Here is a 20,797-nt window from a genome sequence, read left to right as displayed (position 1 = left end):
AATTCCCTCCAACTGAAAGATCAGACCAGGCTCCAGGGCTAATATTGGATCTAATTGGTTTCCCCGAGCTCGCCATGCATCTGTCTGGTTTACCTCTTCATGTTTGTGCTTGTGTCATATTATTGTGTACCTCGTTTCAAACACTGGCCTTTGACCTTTTCCTCTATAAGGACACACACACACTTGCTATTATTTCCCAGGCATTACTAATTAGATTTGAGATGAACTGAGCGTAAATGGAACAAATAATAATCTCTTGACTTGCTTGAGTGTATGCCTGTTTGTTGGTCCTTTACTACAGCTCTGTACTGAATATGCAGATATTTAAAGATATTGCGCTGGAGTGGCTCTGCATTTGGCTCTTCCAGCGTATGTGTGCACATGCGTGTTCTCCCCTGTCACGGTGCCAGTGTGTAGGTGTAGTGGCAGCAGCGAATGGGGCTGATTTGGTATGTGCTTTCTCTGGGGGGGGGGGGGGGGGGTGTTTAGACTTGATTGACAGCTCTTTCTTCCAGCTGAGGCAGGACTGACAGCTCCCACGATTGTATTTTACAACAAATACAATCAAATAGAAAGATTCCACAAGTGGCCTGAGAGGTTGGGTGTGTTCAGGCCTGGGCCCAAAAAAGTGCTCCATAGGGAATAGGGCGTTTATTTCAAAAAGTAGAGCAGCATATGGGAATAAAGGAGGATGTCATTGGCCAGAAGAGGAGACGTTATGGAGAATGGGGTGTCATTTGAGACACATCCTCTGTACAACACTGTACAGTAAGCTCAGTGAGGAAGCTTCGTGTCCTTAACCAGCTGTTGATGAATGAGAGGAGCCAAGGCCATGTGTCACAATGGCTGATGGAGCGTGTTTGTAAATCCTGTCCTAATATAAATCAGACTGGAAGCCCTTGATGTGCCTCACACTGCTAGAGAGACTGGAGTATAATGAGTTTAGAAGGTGACAACTCTGTGGGAGTCAGTGGGATGCAGAGATGGGTCTGTGGGTGATGGGGACACCTGTTGATCTGCTGTTGTAGCTAGGGACAGGAGTTTTACATGACCATGTGAGCTTCTGTTCTCTGGCCATGCAGTGCTGTGAATGTACTGTACTACACTAGTTGTATTCCAATGCCCTTTCCGGTCAGTGGTTTAGTATCTGTGCTGTAATACCAGTGTGTAGTAACAATGTCTTCTTCCCTGTCTCTCCTCTCCAGGGAACTTCTAGTAACACTGGCTCTGGGCCAGGTCCTGTCTCTGCTCATCTGTGGCATTGGGCTGACCAGCAAGTACCTGGCTGATGACTACCACGCCAACACGCCAGTGTTCCAGAGCTTTCTCAACTACATCCTACTGTTCCTGGTCTACACCACCACGCTCGCCGTTAGGCAAGGTATGACAATGGACACACATGCACGCACTCACATGCAACTGGACACAACAGGCATCAGTTGCTCAGGTCACACCTGAGTGCAAATAGAGACTATAACAGGATTAGTTTGAATCCTACTAGATGAATATTATATTGTGTACTCATCACTTTCTCAACAATAAGGGAAAGGTAAAAGCCCCTGTCCTCAATAGCTACTGCATAATGTAATACATTTGCTATGCTTTATGGCATTGGAGCTGGAGATGAATGGGACAGGACAGGACTTGTATAAACTAAAGACAGTTTACAGCTCGGATTGTGTACAAACATCTTTGTTCTGAATGATATGTTTGAAGAGAGGAGCTCTTGTTCTCTACTGACCTTCTAGGTGACCTCTTGGAGTGCTCACAGGGAACATTTCAAACAAGCAGCAGGTTTCTTTGTGAAAAACTATCACTGTGTGTGTTGTGTAAGAGTGTATGGTGTGTGTGTGGAGCACACTGAAAGGCCGTCTGAGTGGAACACCTGCTGGGGGTGTCAGTGCTAACTTACTCGCTAACTTACTCTCAGCATCGCATGTTGTCCCTGAGTGGCCATTGTCACAATATTTATCCTAACAACTGTAGATGGTAGATTCCAGGTGAAGAACGGTGAGCTGATTTGGTTTTATACAACAGATTGCATGGAGAAGTTAAACATACTCGAGATGAATTAACTGATTTATTCATCCCTCTCCCGCAGTTTTTCATACCGCATACCGCACCCACCCACACCTGCTGGCTTTCTGTCCGACTCCCACTAGCTGCCGCAAGAACTGGTCCCAAACCCAACCCCCAAATGCTATTTTAGGCAGATGAACGTGGTACCTTCAGGCATTTGTAAATTTCTCCCAAGGATGAACCAGACTTGTGGAGGTCTACAATTCTTTTGTTTTTCCTATGATGTCAAGCAAAAAGGCACTGAGTTTGAAGGTAGGCCTTGAAATACATCCACAGGTACACCGCCAATTGACTCAAATTATGTCAATTAGCCTATCAGAAGCTTCTAAAGCCATGACATCATCTTCTGAAATCTTCCAAGCTGTTTAAAGGCACAGTCAACTTAGTGTATGTAAACTTCTGACCCACTGGAATTGTGATACAGTGAATTATAAATGAAATAATCTGTCTGTAAACAATTGTTGGAAAAATGACTTGTGTCATGCACAAAGTAGATGTCCTGTGGTTGAGTGGTTGAAAAACAAGTTTTAATGACTCCAACCTAAGTGTATGTAAACTTCAGACTTCAACTGTATATGCAGTACCAGTAAAAAATTGGACAAACCTACTCATTCAAGGGTTTCTCTTTATTTTTTACTATTTTCTACATTGTAGAATAATAATGAAGACATCAAAATTATGAAATAACACATATGGAGTCATGTGGTAACCAAAAACGTGTTAAATAATATATTTTATATTTTTCAAAATAGCTCCCTTTGCCTTTATGACAGCTTTGCACACTCTTGGCATTCTCTCAACCAGCTTCAACCAGCTTTTACAACAGTCTTACAGGAGTTCCCACATATGCTGAGTACTTGTTAACTACTTTTCCTTAACTCTGCGGTCCAACTCATCCCAAACCATCTCAATTGGGTTGAGGTCGGGTGATTATGGATGCCAGGTCATCTAATGCAGCACTCCATCACTCTCCTTCTTGATCAAATAGCCCTTACACAGTCTGGATGTGTGTTGGGTCATTGTCCTGTTGAAAAACAAATGATAGTCCCACTAAGCTCAAACCAGTTTGGATGGCGTATCGCTGTAGAATGCTGTGGTTGCCATGCTGGTTAAGTGTGCATTGAATTCTAAATAAATCACTGACAGTATCACCAGAAAAGCACCATCACACCTCCTTCTCCATGCTTCACGTGGGAACCACACGTGCGGAGATCATCCGTTCACCTAGGTGGTTTGAACCGAAAATCTCAAATTTGGACTCAGACCAATGGACAGATATCCACCAGTCTAATGTCCGTTGCTCGTGTTTCTTGGCCCATGTAACTCTTCTTCTTATTGGTGTCCTTTAGTAGTGGGTTCTTTGCAGGATTTCGACCATTAAGGCCTGATTCACGCAGTCTCCCCTGAACAGTTGATGTTGAGATGTGACTGTTACTTAAACTCAGTGAAGCATTTATTTGGGCTGCTATCTGAGGTGTAGTTAACTCTAATGAACTTATCCTCTGCAGCAGAGGTAACTCTGGGTCTTCCTTTCCTGTGGTGGTCCTCATGAGAGCCAGTTTCATCATAGCGCTTGATGGTTTTTGCGACTGCACTTGAAGAAACTTTGAAAGTTGTTGAAATTTTACGGATTGACTGACCTTCATGTCTTACAGTAAGGATGGAGTTTCGTTTCTCTTTGCTTATTTGAGCTGTTCTTGCTATAATATGGACTTGGTCTTTTACCAAATAGGGCTATCTTATGGATACTACCCCTACCTTGTCACAACACAACTGATTGGTTCAAACATATTAAGTAGCAAAGAAATTCCACAAATGATTGTTTAACAAGGCATACCTGTTATTTGAAAAGCATTCTAGGTGCTGTCAAGGCAAAGGGTGTCTACCTTGAAGAATCTGAAATATAAAATATATTTTGATTTGTTAAACACTTTTTTGGTTACTACATGATTCCATTTGTGTTATTTCATCATTTTGATGTCTTCACTATTATTATACAATGTAGAAAATAGTAAAAATAAAGAAAAACCCTTGAATGAGTAGGTGTGTCCATACTTTTGACTGGTACTGTATATATATATAAACGGTATATATGTGATTGGATGTGTAGACAATATGGACAGTATATGGATAGAAAATGTAGTATATCTGAAGAATATGAACGGTAATAGTTAAATAGGATAGGCCTTGACTAGAATACATATTGTGGACTTCAGGAAACAGCAGAGGGAGCACCCCCTATCCACATCGACGGGACAGTAGTGGAGAAGGTGTAAAGTTTTAAGTTCCTCGGCGTACACATCACGGAAAAACTGAAATGGTCCATCCACACAGACAGCGTGGTGAAGAAGGTGCAACAGCGCCTCTTCAATATCAGGAGGCAGAAGAAATTTGGATTGTCACCAAAAACACTCACAAACTTTTACAGATGCACAATCGAGAGCATCCTGTCGGGCTGTATCACTGCCTGGTACGGCAACTGCTCCGCCCACAACCGTAAGGCTTTCGAGAGGGTAGTGAGGTCTGCACAACGCATCACCGGTTGCAAACTACCTGCCCTCCAGGACACCTACACCACCCGATGTCACAGGAAGGCCAAAAAGACCATCAAGGACAACAACCACCCAAGCCACTGCCTGTTCATCCCGCTATCATCCAAAAGGCGAGGTCAGTACAGGTGCATCAAAGCTGGGACCGAGAGACTGAAAAACAGCTTCTATCTCAAGGCCATCAGACTGTTAAACAGCCATCACTAACAATGAGTGGCTGCTGCCAACATACTGACTAGCCAATTTAATAATAAAAATGTAATAAATGTATCACTAGTCACTTTAAACAATGCCACTTTATATAATGTTTACATACCCTACATTACTCATCTCATATGTATATACTGTACTCTATACCACCTACTGCATCTTGCCTATGCCGTTCGGCCATCGCTCATCCATATATTTATATGTACATATTCTTATTCATTCCTTTACACTTGTGTGCATAAGGTAGTTGTTGTGAAATTGTTAGATTACTTGTTAGATATTACTGCACGGTTGGAACTAGAAGCACAAGCAATTTGCTACACTCGCATTAACATCTGCTAACCATGTGTATGTGACCAATACATTTTGATTTGATATACATATGAAGTGGGTAAACAGAATGTAAACATTATTTGATGTGACCAGTGCTCCATTATTAAAGTGACCAGTGTTCCATGACTATGTACAGTTGAAGTCGGAAGTTTACATACACTTAGGTTGGAGTCATTAAAACTCGTTTTTCAATCACTCCACAAATTTCTTGTTAACAAACTATAGTTTTGGCAAGTCGGTTAGGACATCTACTTTGTGCATGACACAAGTAATTCTTCCAACAATTGTTTACTGTCACGCTCTGACCTTAGATATCTCTGTTTTCTTTATATTTTGGTTAGGTCAGGGTGTGACGAGGGTGGGTATGCTAGTTTTTGTATTGTCTAGGGTTTTTGTATGTCTAGGGGTTTTGTAGGTCTAGGTATTTGTATGTCTATGGTGGCCTGATATGGTTCCCAATCAGAAGCAGATGTTTATCGTTGTCTCTGATTGGGGATCATATATAGCCATTTTCCCTTTTGTGTTCGAGGGTTCTTGTTCTATGTTTAGTTGCCTGTCTGTACTATTCATATAGCTTCACGGTTCGTTTTGTTTGTTCGTTTGTTCAGTGTTCATTCTTTAATAAATAGAATGTACGCATACAACGCTACGTACAACGCTGACATTTACAGACATATTATTTCACTTATAATTCACTGTATCACAATTCCAGTGGGTTAGAAGTTTACATACACTAAGTTGACTGGGCCTTTAAACAGCTTGGAAAATTCCATAAAACGATGTCATGGCTTTAGAAGATTCTGATAGGCTAATTGACATCATTTGAGTCAATTGGAGGTGTACCTGTGGATGTATTTCAAGGCCTACCTTCAAACTCAGTGCCTCTTTGCTTGACATCATGGGAAAATCAAAAGAAATAGCCAAGACCTCAGAAAACAATTGTAGCCTCACAAGTCTGGTTCATCTCTTCGGAGCAATTACAAACGTCTGAAGGTACCACGTTCATCTGTACAAACATAGTACGCAAGTATAAACATCATGGGACACGCAGCCATATACCGCTCAGGAAGGAGACGCGTTCTGTCTCTAAGAGATGAACGTACTTTGGTGCGAAAGTGCAATCAAACCCAGAACACAGCAAGGACCTTGTGAAGATGCTGGGAGAAAACAGGTACAAAAGTATCTATATCCACAGTAAATACGAGTCTTATATCGACATAAAGCTGAAGCGGCGCTCAGCAAGAAAGAAGCCACTGTCCAAAACCGCCATATAAAGCAGACTACGGTTTGCAACTGCAATGGGGACAAAGATCGTACTTTTTGGAGAAATGTCGTTGGTCTGATGAACAAAAAATAAAACTGTTTGGCCATAATGACCATCGTTGTGTTTGGAGGAAAAGGGGAGGCTGTGCAAGTTGAAGAACATCATCCAACCGTGAAGCCGGGGGTGGCAGCATCCATGTTGTGGGGGCGCTTTGCTGCAGGAGGGTACTGGTGCACTTCACAAATAGATGCATCATGAGGAAGAGAAATTATGTGGATATATTGAATGCACAGATCTCAAGACATCAGTCAGGAAGTTAAAGCTTGGACGCAAATGGGTCTTCTAAATGGACATCGACCCAAGCATACTTCCAAGTTGTGGCAAATGGCTTAAGGAAAACAAAGTGCAAGGTATTGGAGTGGCCTCAAAGCCCTGATCTCAATCAGGGCAAAAGAACATTTGTAGACAGAACTGAAAAAGCGTGTGCGAGCAAGGAGGCCTACAAACTGACTGTTACACGCAGCTCTGTGGGGAATGGGCCAAATTCCCCAACTTATTGTGGAAGCTTGTGGAGGCTACCCGAAATGTTTGACCCAACTTAAACTATTTAAAAGCAAATGCTAACCAAATATCTGATTGAGTGTATGTAAACTTCTGACCCACTGGGAATGTGATGAAATAAATAAAAGCTTAAATAAATCATTCTCTCAACTATTATTCTGACATTTCACATTCTTAAAATAAAGTGGTGATCCTAACTGACCTAAGACAGGGTATTTTTACTAGGATTAAATGTCAGGAATTGTGAAAAACTGAGTTTAAATGTATTTGGCTAAGGGGTATGTAAACTTCCGACTTCAACTGTACGTAGGGCAGCAGCTTCTAAGGTGCAGGGATGAGTAACCGGGTGGTAGCCGGCTAGTGACAGTGTAGTTGAAAATCCAAACATGATTGAGTTGGAGACGTGTGTGGGCACGCAGTCATGGGTGAACAGGAAGTACAGGAGGGGGATGAGTACGCACCCTTGTGGGGCCCTTGTGTCAAGGATCAGTGAAGTGGAGGTGTTGTTGCCTACCTTCACCACCTGGGGGCGGCCCGTCAGGAAGTTCAGGACCCAATTGCACAGGGCYGGGTTTAGACCCAGGGCCCCGAGTTTAATGACGAGCTTGGAGGGTACTATGATGTTGAAGGCTGAGTTGTAGTCAATAAACAGCATTCTTACATAGGTATTCCTCTGAAACAGATGGGATAGGACAGTGTGCAGTGTGATGGCGAATGCGTCATGTGTGGATTAATTGGGTCGGTAAGCAAATTGCAGTGGGTCTAGGCGTCTTGGGTAAGGTGGAGTTGGTATTAACCTAAACTAGCCTCTCAAAACACTTCATGATGAAAGAAGTGAATGCTATGGGGCGATAGTCATTTTGTTCAGTTACCTTCGCTTTCTTGTGTACAGGAAAAATGGTGGACATCTTGAAGCAAGTGGGGACAACAGACTGGGATATGGAGAAATTGAAGCTGTTTTGCAGATGCTCTGAGGACGCAGCTAGGGATGGCGTCTGGTTAACACATATAATTTCTTACTAACGTCAGCCACGGAGAACGAGAGCTCACAGTCCATGGGAACGGTGGTGGCCGGCGTCAGCGGCACTGTTTCCCTTGAAGTGGGTGAAGAAGGTGTTTAGCTTGCCCGGGGCAAGTTGTCCGTGGCTGGTTTTACCTTTATAATCCGTGATCGTCTGGAGTCCCTGACACATATGTCTTGTGTCTGAGCCGTTGAATTGCTACTCCACTTTGTCTCTGTACTGATGTTTTGCCTGTTTGATTGCCTTACGGAGGGCATAACTGGACTGTTTGTACTCAACCATATTCCCAGTCACCTTGGCATGGTTAAATGAGGTGGTTCAGTTTTGCACGAATGCTGACATCTATTCACGGTTTTCGGTTTGGATAGGTTTTAATGGTCACAGTGGGAACAACATCCCCTATACACTTGAACTCAGTCACCGTGTCAGTGTATACACTTCCTGATGAACTCAGTCACCATGTTGGTGTATACGTCAATGTTATTCTCAGTGGCAGCCTGGAATATATCTCAGTCCGGTTGATCAAAACAATCTTGATTCATGGATTCCGATTGGTCAGACCAGCGTTGAACAGTCCTTACAACGGTACTTCCTGTTTGACTTTCGGATGGAGGTGTGATCTGATTTGCAGAAGGGAGTGCGGGGGAGGGCATTGTAGCTGTCCCAGAAGGGACAGTAGCAGTAGTCGAGAGTGTTGATTGAGAGTGCAACGTGTTGATAAAACTTTGGTAGCGTTTTCCTCAGATTTGCTTTATTAAAGTCCCCAGCTACACAAAATGCGGCCTCAGGATATGTGGTTTCAAGTTTGCACAAAGTCCAGTGTAGTTCCTTGAGAGAAGTGTGTGGTATCGACTTGAGGMGGAATATACACAGGTGTGACGATGACCGAAGAGAATTCTCTCGGGAGGAAATGCAGTCTGCATTTGATTGTGAGGTATTCTAGGTCGGGTGAACAAAAGGACATGAGTTCCTGTACATTACCACAATCACATCATGAGTAGTTAATCATAAAACATATACCTTTCTTTTTCCCAGAGAATGCTTTATTCCTGTCTGCGGGATGTACTGAGAAGCCAGCTAGCTGTATGGACTGGGACAGTATATCCGGAGAGAGCCATGATTCTGTGAAACAGAGTATGTTAGGTCCTCGCCCTGAGCTTGTCTATTTTATTGTCCAGGGATTGAACATTAGCGAGTAATTTACTCGGAAATGGTGGGTGGTATGCACGCCTCCTGAGTTGGACTAAAAGTCCACCCTCAATACCTCTTCTCCGCTGGCGGCATCTTGGAGCAGTCTCTGGGATAAATGTAAAWTTTTWWTTTTTATTTTTTTTATTTAACCTTTATTTAACCAGGTAGGCAAATTGAGAACACGTTCTCATTTACAATTGCGACCTGGCCAAGATAAAGCAAAGCAGTTCGACACATACAACAACACATAGTTACACATGGAGTAAAACAAACATATAGTCAATAATACAGTGAAAAAAAAATAATAAGTCTATATACAATGTGAGCAAGTGAGGTGAGATAAGGGAGGTGAAGGCAAACAAATATATGTATAAATAAATAAAAATAAAAAGGCCATGGAGGCGAAGTGTAACAACACAGCAAGTAAAATAAAAACTAAAAAAAACAATGGAATGGTTGGTTTGCAGTGAAAGAAAGTGCAAAGTAGAGACAGAAATAATGGGTGCAAAGGAGCAAAATAAATAAATTAATAAATACAGTAGGTAAAGAGGTAGTTGTTTGGGCTAAATTGTAGATGGGTTATGTACAGGTGCAGTAATCTATGAGCTGCTCTGACAGCTGGTGCTTAAAGCTAGTGAGGGAGATAGGTGTTTCCAGTTTCAGAGATTTTTGTAGTTCGTTCCAGTCATTGGCAGCAGAGAACTGGAAGGAGAGGCGTCCAAAGGAAGAATTGGTTTTGGGGGTGACTAGAGGGGGTACGAACAAAGGATCCAGTTCAGGAAAGTTGTTTTTCTCATCGAAATGCTGGTGAGTTACCACCGCTCTAATATCTAAAAGTAGTAATGCAAAGGACAAAGGATGCAAAGGACTTTCTGACCTACGAGAAATAGCACAAAAAAAATGAAATACTGCAAAGTTGCTTAGGAGCCATGAACAGGGCGACCATGTCTGTTGGTTCTATCTTGCTATCTTGCTATGATCTTGCATGCCCAACTAGGAGAGGAGAGGTAGGCTACTTAACTTTAAGCAGAAAATTCTAAGTGTGAATAATATGACAAAGCTTTTAATACAATAGGTAGGCTGACGCATACAAGCATAAAGACGACCATTTCCAAATAATTTGCGGGAGAACCAAAATATTATAATCCCAAAGTTCAGCTCCGAACCGCAGCATGAAAAATTCAGACCGCGCCACAGTGATCTCTGTCGGGACCGACCCGCTGCTCTTTTTGTCCTCATTGCAGTTTCATGCTGTGTAGGAAGCTTTCGTGTTAAAGTTGTCATCATTAGCCTCAGTTTTCTGTTGATGTTTTTGATTCAGAGTGACATGGATGTTGAGGTAGAGGTGCATGGAGGGTGAGATATGAGTATCGATGCTGCATGGGAAAACCTGCCACAAGCAGATAGTGAAACCTTTGCCAGGCCTCACCTCAGCTCACTCACACACTATCTTTCTATACACCTTCTCTCCCAGGCTTCCTTGTTTGGATATTCAACTCACACATCCTAGAATAGAACAAACATGTAAGCGTCTCAGAGAGAGACAAATTTAGTTATGCTTTCTAATAGTAGAGCTGAATAGCAGTAGCATCACATAAACTCAGCAGAAAAATAAACATCCTCTCACTGTCAACTGCGTTTATTTTCAGCAAACTTAACGTGTAAATATTTGAATGAGCATAACAAGATTCAACAACTGAGACATAAACTGAACAAGTTCCACAGACATGTGACTAAAAGAAATGGAATAATGTGTCCCTGAACAAAGGGGGGGTCAAAATCAAAAGTAACAGTCACTATCTGGTGTGGCCACCAGCAGCATTAAGTACTGCAGTGCATCTCCTCCTCATGGACTGTACCTGATTTGCCAGTTCTTGCTGTGAGATGTTACCCCACTCATCCACCAAGGCTTCTGCAAGTTCCCAGACATTTCTGGGCGGAATGGCCCTAGTCCTCACCCTCCGATCCAACAGGTCCCAGACGTGCTCAATGGGATTGAGATCCGGGCTCTTCGCTGGCCATGGCAGAACACTGACATTCCTGTCTTGCAGGAAATCACGCACAGAACGAGCAGTATGGCTGGTGGCATTGTCATGCTGGAGGGTCATGTCAGGATGAGTCTGCAGGAAGGGACCGCATGAGGGAGGAGGATGTCTTCTCTGTAACGCACAGCGTTGAGATTGCCTGCAATGACAACAAGCTCAGTCCGATGATGCTGTGACACACCGCCCCAGACCATGACGGACCCTCCACCTCCAAATCGATCCCACTCCAGAGTACAGGCCTCGGTGTAACGCTCATTCCTTCGACGATGAACGCGAATCCAACCATCACCAGTGAAGAGTACTTTTTGCTAGTCCTGTCTGGTCCAGCGACGGTGGGTTTGGCCATAGGCGACGTTGTTGCCGGTGATGTCTGGTGAGGACCTGCCTTACAACAGGTCTACAAGCCCTCAGTCCAGCCTCTCTCAGCCTATTGCAGACAGTTGAGCACTGATGGAGGGATTGTGCGTTCCTGGTGTAACTCGGCAGTTGTTGTTGCCATCCTGTACCTGTCCCGCAGGTGTGATGTTCAGATGTACCGATCCTGTGCAGGTGTTGTTACACGTGGTCTGCCACTGCGTGGACGATCAGCTGTCCGTCCTGTCTCCTGTTGCGCTGTCTTAGGCATCTCACAGTAGGACATTGCAATTTATTGCCCTGGCCACATCTGCAGTCCTCATGCCTCCTTGGAGCATGCCTAAGGCACGTTCAAACAGATGAGCCGGGACCCTGGGCATCTTTCTTTTGGTGTTTTTCAGAGTCAGTAGAAAGGCCTCTTTAGTGTCCTAAGTTTTCATAACTGTGACCTTAATTGCCTACCGTCTGTAAGCTGTTAATGTCTTAACGACCGTTCCACAGGTGCATGTTCATTAATTGTTCATTGTTCATTGAACAAGCATGGGAAACAGTGTTTAAATCCTTTACAATGAAGATCTGTGAAGTTATTTGGATTTTTACAAATTATCTTTGAAAGACAGGGTCCTGAAAAAGGGACAGTTGCTTTTTTTGCTGAGTTTATATATTCCTCTCTGATTCTCTACATGTAACACAGCCTTCTCTCTGTGTTGGCTTCAATCACTCCTATTCTGTTCATGCAGGTCTGTTACAGCCAGAATCACTGAAGGCTGAATATTCTGTGGTATGCTAGCTTGGCCCTTTGAAGGATCTGCTCTGTCTCTGGTGATTTGGTCTTGAAAAAAGCAGATGCAATGCACTGGAACAATACAGGTGTCATAAAAAATGTATAGGAATGGTAGCTGTTGTTCAACCAAATGTGAATTATTATTATTATATTTTTTTAGGTCGTAGATCAGCTTTAATATTGCCGATAGATTGTGGCTTCTATCAATGTAAGTTGATATCAAGAAAATAGACAGAGGCTAAGTTTTCTCTTTGCGTGACCAGTATACATGTACATGTATTATATACTAAACAAAAATATGAACGCAATATGTAAAGTGTTGGTCCCATGTTTCATGAGCTGATTAAACAGCATGATCATTACACAGGTGTACCTTGTGCCGGGGACAATAAAAGGCCACTCTAAAATGTACTGTTTTGTCACACAACACAATGCCACAGATGTCTAAAGTTTTGAGGGAGCGTGCAATTGGCATGCTGACTACAGGAATGTCTACCAGAGCTGTTGCCAGAGATGTTTATTTCTCTACCATAAGCCGCCTCCAACGCCGTTTTATAGAATTCGGCAGTACGTCCAACCGGCCTCACAACCGCAGACCACATGTAACCATGCCAGCCCAGGACCTCCACATCAGGCTTCTTCACCTGCGGGATTGTCTGGGACCAGCCACCCAGACAATTGATGAAAATGAAGATTATTTCTGTCTGTAATAAAGCCCTTTTGTGAGGAAAAACTAATTCTGATTGGCTGGGCATGGCTCCTATGCCCTCCCAGGCCCACCTTTGGCTGCGCCCCTGCCCAGTCATGGGAAATCAATAGATTAGGGCCCAATTAATTTCTTTCAATTGACTGATTTCCTTATATGAACTGAAACTCAGAAACTCAGTAATTGTTGCATGTTGAAATTGTTGCATGTTGCGTTTATATTTTTGGTCCGTATAGTATATTAATACTTGATCCCAAGTATACCTGAGTCAGGATTGGCTATGTTGAGGGGTTAGAGTAGAGCATGACCCATGTTTTTGATTAGACAAAACTGTCATCCTCTCAAATTAGAATGTAGGCTGTTAACAGACAAGCAATCTCATTATTTCCAAGCAAGCTGTTCTTTGTTAGACAGTGTGGCTACTTGTCCAACAGGCTCCTGGCCAAATTGGTCCAATTCTGTGTCGTGTAAGGCAGGGCCTAGCTGTAGTTGGGAGCTGCGGTAAGCATGACCATGCACAGAATGAATAGTGATAATTGAGTGCCTTACTGGAAGGAACTACAACAGGAGCAGCTGCCTGCCCCGGCTCTGCAGCCAACAGCCCAACTGATCTGTTGTCCCATTCACTTGTAGCTAAAGTTGAAACAGTAACAGATAAACAGCTATGAATAAATTCATAACCAACTATACGCTGAGTGTACAAAACATTAAGAACACCTTCCTTGGGGCCTAAGGTACTACATTGCGGCCCGGGTGCCTGCAGGCTGGCTTCGGTCGTCAGTTGAACGGTGTTTCCCCCGACACATTGGTACAGCTGGCTTCTGTGTTAAGCGGGCGGGGGTTAAGGACACATGACTCGACCTTCGCCTCTCCCGAGCCCGTTGGGGAGTTGCAGCGATGAGACAAGATCGAAAAAGAACACCTTCCTAATATTGAGTTGTGTCCAAGTTGGCTGAATGTCCTTTGGGTGGTGGACCATTCTTGATACACACAGGAAACTGTTGAGCGTGAAAACCCAGCTGCGTTGTAGTTCTTAACACAAGCCGGTGCGCCTAGCATCTACTACCATACCCCGTTCAAAGGCACTTACATCTTTTGTCTTGTCCATTCAACCTCTGAATGGTACACATACACAATCCATGTCTCAATTGTCTCTCCATGTCTCAATTGTATCAAGGCTTAACAAAAAAATACAAAAAAGTGGATTTAACAAGACATTTTTGCAAATTTGTGATAAAAAAAAATGAAATATGACATTTACATAAGTATTCAGACCCTTTACTCAGTACTTTGTTGAAGCACCTTTGGTAGCGATTACAGCCTTGAGTCTTCTTGGGTGTGACGCTACAAGCTTGGCACACCTGTATTTTGGGGAGTTTCTCCCATTCTTCTCTGCAGATCCTCTCAAGCTCTGTCAGGTTGGATGGGGAGCATCACTGCACAGCTATTTTCAGGTCTCTCCAGAGATGTTCGATTGGGTTCATGTCCGGGCTTTGGCTGGGCCACTCAACAACATTCAGAGACTTGTCTCAAAGCCACTCCTGCGTTGTTTTGGCTGTGTGTTTAGGGTCGTTGTCCTGTTGGAGGTGAACCTTCGCCCCAGTCTGAGGTCCTGAGCGCTCTGTAGCGGGTTTCATCAAGGATCTCTCTGTACTTTGCTCTGTTCATCTTTGCCTCGATCCTGACTAGTTTCCCTGTCCCTGGCGCTGAAAAACATCCCTACAGTAATGCTGCCACCACCATGCTTGACCGTAGGGAATGTGCCAGGTTTCCTCCAGACGTGATGCTTGGCATTCAGTCCAATCTTGGTTTCATCAGACCAGATAATCTTGTTTCTCATGGTCTGAGAGTAGTCCTTTAGGTGCCTTTTGGCAAACTCCAAGCGGGCTGTCATGTGCCTTTTACTGATGAGTGGCTTCCGTCTGGCCACTCTACCATAAAGGCCTAATTGGTGGAGTACTGCAGAGATAGTTGTCCTTCTGGAAGGTTTTCCCATCTCCACAGAGGAGCTCCAGAGCTCTGTCAGAGTGACCATCGGGTTCTTGATCACCTCCCTGACCAAGGACCTTCTCTCCCGATTGATTACAAACTTCTTCCATTCAAGAATGATTGAGGTCACTGTGTTCGTGGGGACCTTCAATGCTGCAGAAATGTTTTGCTACCCTTCCCCAGATCTGTGCCTCGAATCAATTCTGTCTCAGAGCTCTACGGACAATTCCTTCGACCTCATGGCTTGGTTTTTTTCCTGGCATGCACTGTCAACTGTGGGACCTTATATAGACAGGTGAGTGCCTTTCAAATCATGTCCAATCAATTGAATTTACCACAAGTGGACACCAATCAAGTTGTAGAAACATCTCAAGGATGATCAATGGAAACAGGATGCACCTGAGCTCAATTTCGAGTCTCATAGCAAAAGGGTCTGAATACTTATGTGTCACGACCCCTCCTCTGCAGTGCAGGGGGCGGTTCCTCCTGCAGGCAGAGGAGGGTCGTTAGTGATTGGAGTCACCTGGGCTCAGGGTATTTAAACTGCTGCTTCACTAATCTCTCTCTCTCTCTCTGCTCCTCCAGGTATGATCCTGTTTTGTTTGTTCCTTTGTAGTTTTGCATAGTTTTCACTCAGTCATATTCACACACACAGATTCACGCATCCATGCACTTTACATACACCTTARATTATGATACTTCCACACCTCATTCCTTTTTCTTAGTTTAAAGTTAATAGTTTGGTTTATAATAAAGAACATTTTTAATTGGCCTATACCTGTTGTTCGTGTCCCCTCATTTTTGTCACAGGCTATGAGCCAGCCTAATAAGATATTTCTGTTTTTTGTTTTTAATACATTTGCAGAAATTTCTAAAAACCTGTTTTCGCTTTGTCGTTATGGGGTATTGTGTGTAGATTGCTGTAGGTCCATTCTTGAATAAGGCTGTAACGTAACAAAATGTGGAATAATTCAAGGGGTCTGAATACTTTCCGAAGGCACTGTATGTAATGGAAAACGTTCATAATGTTTTGTACACTAAGTATATTTTTTGATCAAACCACCAGTTTATTCTGAGCTAAACTGAAAACGAAAACATTGACAACAAACATATAGCCTACCCAACAGTGCTTAAAGGTCCAATGAAGCTGTTTTTATCTCAATATCAAATAATTTATCGGTAACAATTATTTTGTATTTATTTTATTTATTTAACCTTTATAATAACTAGGCAAGTCAGTTAAGAACACATTTTTATTTACAATGACGGCCTACTCCGGCTAAACCCGGACGACGCTGGGCCAATTGTGCACCGCCCTATGGGACTCCCAATCATGGCCAAATGTGATACAGCCTGGATTCAAACCAGGGACTGTAGTGACACTTCTTGCACTGAGATGCAGTGCCTTAGACCGCTGCGCCACTCGGGAGCATTCAAATTAAGTACCTTTGAATGTTTTCGATTAAAATTGTCAAAAACAAACAAAAATAACTTAGCAATTTCTCAAGCAAGACTTTTGCTAGGACTGTGGTCTGAGTGGGTAGGGGGAAACTGATGTCACCAGGCGGGCCAAAACTTCATCCCAACAAAACAGGTAGAAATTTCAGGCCGTCTTTTCAAACAACTGTTATACTAAAAGGACATTATCATAATTTTCACTATTTCACAGTATTATTCCAACCTCATAGTATGAAAATATATATAAAACACAGGACATTTTGACTGCACTGGGCCTTTAAAGTGCAACCACATATTTACTTTGACCTTAAAGTGCTTTAACCACACTGTCCCACTGGTTTGAATTTACTATCCACAAGTCCACAGATTTCCTCCTAGCCTTTGGCTCTGACCACCACTTACTGTAAGTGTAAGCAGCAGCACCTCTACTCTGTTATTCCAGACTGAAATGAATTGGGGCTCAGTTCCTCTCCCTCCTTCTCCTTCCTCTCTGCTCCCCATAGGGCTTCCTGACCCGCTCGTCCTCACTCAAATTCGATTTAAACTGTAGCCCAGAATTGGGGTCACAGGAGAAGGAGAACAGGAGAGGGCTGAGCTGGCACTCCCCCAAGGTGTCTTTCTCTCTCTCTCTCTCTCTCTCTCTCTCTCTCTCTCTCTCTCTCTCTCTCTCTCTCTCTCTCTCTCTCTCTCTGTTCATCTCTCTCTCTCTCTCTTTTCATCTCTCTCTCCTCCTTTTTTTTCCTCTCTCTCTCTCTCTCTCTCTCTCCTCTCTCTCTCTCCTCTCTCTCTCTCTCTCTCTCTCTCTCTCTCTCTCTCTCTCTCTCTCTCTCTCTTCCTCCCTCTCTCTCTTTATCCCCTCCTATCTCTCTCCTCCCCCCACTCTCTCTCTTTCCTCTCTCTCTCAGAAGTGCATGACTTATCACAGGAAGTGAGGCGAGGTGATTATTCACATTAATACGCTTAGACGATTATTAATTACATTGGGTTCATGCTGATGGCTGATAACAAGGCTTTTCTCAGGCTGCACCATCAGTGGTGGCTGCCTTTCCCTATTAAAGCACATTCATATTACAGCAATTACTCAGCACTGATATTAAATACACAGAGACAGAGCTAGTTTTAATGTGCCAAAGAATACGTTTAGCATTTTTATTAACTCAAGGAGCTGACGACGATCTAGATGAGAAGTTTTTGAAATGTCATCCAATGTCAAATTGATTTTGAAATGAGATATTCTATTGTTGTAGAGATATGTTTTGTGCTCACTGTCAATGAAAACAGAACAGGTCTTGGTGTGGCACAGTCGGTGACAGAATGATCTAATATCTGAGGGACCCATCCTTCCACTGCCTCCATGGGTGCTAATGTGACTCATACAGCATACAGACACCCGAAACAGCAAATGCCACCTTGTATCAGAATCTCTCATTTGCCATCACAGGGACCAACATGCCTGGCAGGCCCTCTCTTCTCTGACACAATACTGGCGCCCAAGCTTATGGTCCAGCAGGCTCAGCCATTGTTTTTCAGGATTAACAGATTAATAGGAATGTCTGCCAGCATTCTTCTTTACCAATCTGTCAGAGTGGGGGGGGGGGGGACTGGCTTTTGCCAGGTGGAGCCCCGTCCAAGAGAAATGACTGAACAGCAATAAATAACGGTTAAAATCACTGAAAAGCTCAACAGTTGCAGGGCGGAGAACCTGTGGGTGGGTTTAGGATGGGAGGGGGGTTGTGCTGAAACACTTTCTAGTTTTGTTGCACTAACTGTCACGTCCATCTGCGCTTAACTGGTGCTCAGAAAAAAAATGCCAGGAAACCATAAGGATCCTCTCAATTAATAATTGCAGGTTATATAACCAAGAATATACAGTTGAAGTCAGAAGTTTACATACACCTTTGCCAAATACATTTAAACTCAGTTTCACAATTCCTGACATTCAATCCTAGTAAAAATTCCCTGTCTTATGTCAGTTAGGATCACCACTTTATTTTAAGAATGTGAAATGTCAGAATAATAGTAGAGAGAATTATTTCAGCTTTTATTTCTTTCATCACATTCCCAGTGGGTTAGAAGTTTACATACACTCAATGAGTATTTGGTAGCATTGCCTTTAAATAGTTTAACTTGGGTCAAATGTTTCAGGTAGCCTTCCACAAGCTTCCCACAATAAGTTGGGTGAATTTTGGCCCATTTCTCCTGACAGAGCTGGTGTAACTGAGTCAGGTTTGTAGGATCCTTGCTCGCACACGCTTTTTCAGTTCTGCCCACAAATGTTCTATAGGATTGAGGTCAGGGTTTTGTGATGGCCACTCCAATACCTTGACTTTGTTGTCCTTAAGCCATTTTGCCACAACTTTGAAAGTATGCTTGGGGTCATTGTCCATTTGGAAGAACCATTTGTGACCAAGCTTTAACTTCCTGACTGATGTCTTGAGATGTTGCTTCAATATATCCACACAATTTTCCTTCCTCATGATGCCTCTTGCAAGCCTCCCCCTTTTTCCTCCAAACATAATGATGGTCATTATGGCCAAACAGTTTTATTTTTGTTTCATCAGACCAGACGGCATTTCTCCAAAAAGTACGATCTTTGTCCCTATGTGCAGTTGCAAACTGTAGTCTGGCTTTTATATGGCGGTTTTGGAGCAGTGGCTTCTTCCTTGCTGAGCGGCCTTTCAGGTCATGTCGATATAGAACTCGTTTTACTGTGGATATAGATACTTTTGTACCTGTTTCCTCCAGCATCTTCACAAGGTCCTTTGCTGTTGTTCTGGGATTGATTAGCACTTTTCGCACCAAAGTACATTCATCTCTAGGAGACAGAACGCGTCTCCTTCCTGAGCGGTCCTCCTTCCTGCGTGGTCCTATGGTGTTTATACTTGCGTACTATTGTTTGTACAGATGAACGTGGTACCTTCAGGCGTTTGGAAATTGCTCCCAAGGATGAACCAGGCTTGTGGAGGTCTACAATTTTTTTTCTGAGGTCTTGGCTGATTTCTTTTGATTTTCCCATGATGTCAAGCGAAGAGGCACTGAGTTTGAAGGCAGGCCTTGAAATACATTCACAGGTAGACCCACAATTGACTCAAATGATGTCAATTAGCCTATCAGAAGCTTCTAAAGCCATGACATCATTTTCTGGAATTTTCCAAACTGTTTAAAGGCACAGTCAACTTAGTGTATGTAAACTTCTGACCCACTGGAATTGTGATACAGATAAATAATATGTCTGTAAACAATTGTTGGAAAAATTACTTGTGTCATGCACACAGTAGATGTCCTAACCGACTTGCCAAAACTATAGTTTGTTAACAAGACATTTGTGGAGTGGTTGAAAAACGAGTTTTAAATACTCCAAACTATGTGTATGTAAAATTCCGACTTCAACTGTATATATTTTGTTCCCATTCAAATTGACATTTGTTACCTAATTAATCACTTCTAAGTGAAATTCAATGTATTGATTTTTAAGTAAAGAGATGTGTTTGCCATGAAGCCTAAAAAGCTGGGAAGCCTCCACTATTGGTCTCTACTATAGAAATACAGACAGAGAATACATGTCAAGGTCGTAATGGATTCACATCATGTGACCATAATATACCACAGTATACTGTATATGGTGACTGACAAGGTGATAGTACACAATAGTTATCTGTGGTGTAGGCCTATACTCTAACACCTATCCAGTTGTCACATTTTCACAGACAGAGGGACTGTAATAACATGGCTACTAGGGTAGAGAGGTTAGCTCTCTTCAGAAATAGCCTTAACACAGCAGCATAGCCATAACACAGCAGCATTCTGTAATAAATGTTAGCCCACAAGGAAAACAGCCCTGACATCGCAGGCTGAATGATGCAATGCACCTGCAATGACTTAATGCACTTACAGTATGTTACAATGTAGCAATACCCACAGCCTACCTCCTTTTTTCCCCATCAATATTTTAACTTCTCTATGGGATATTCAATCAATCATCGCCTTATCTCCCTGGACTGTCCTTGACTGTCGACTCAGGTTTTTGTCAGGCATTTTATACTTCAGTGCTTTTAGTTGTGTTGAATTGGACTGAATATAAATGTGTGGGTGATTGCTCTAGTTATCTCTTCAGTGTGGTGTGCGAGTGTGTGTCCATAAGATATTGTGTGTGTGTGTCTCTTAGTCAGTCAATGTGTATACCCTAGTCAGTGTGTATGTGTCTGAGGTGTGCCTCTGACTCTGTTTATTTTGGGGAGAGTTTGGTGGAGTT

At 43.0% G+C, this 20,797-nt stretch overlaps 1 protein-coding gene across 1 annotated transcript in view; it reads left to right on the top strand.

Annotated features, from left to right (window-relative positions):
- Positions 1-20,797, top strand: part of LOC111973418 (solute carrier family 35 member F1) — a 118,496-nt gene that overhangs the window by 49,898 nt on the left and 47,801 nt on the right. The window contains exon 2 of the mRNA XM_024000783.1: positions 1,206-1,381. Coding sequence (XP_023856551.1) covers positions 1,206-1,381 — 176 coding nt within the window. The remainder of the gene's footprint in view (positions 1-1,205; positions 1,382-20,797) is intronic.

The sequence above is a fragment of the Salvelinus sp. IW2-2015 genome, linkage group LG14, assembly GCF_002910315.2.
Source record: "Salvelinus sp. IW2-2015 linkage group LG14, ASM291031v2, whole genome shotgun sequence".
NCBI lineage: Eukaryota > Metazoa > Chordata > Actinopteri > Salmoniformes > Salmonidae > Salvelinus > Salvelinus sp. IW2-2015.
Note: the sequence above shows the minus strand (reverse complement) of the source record. Positions and strands in the feature narration are given on the sequence as shown.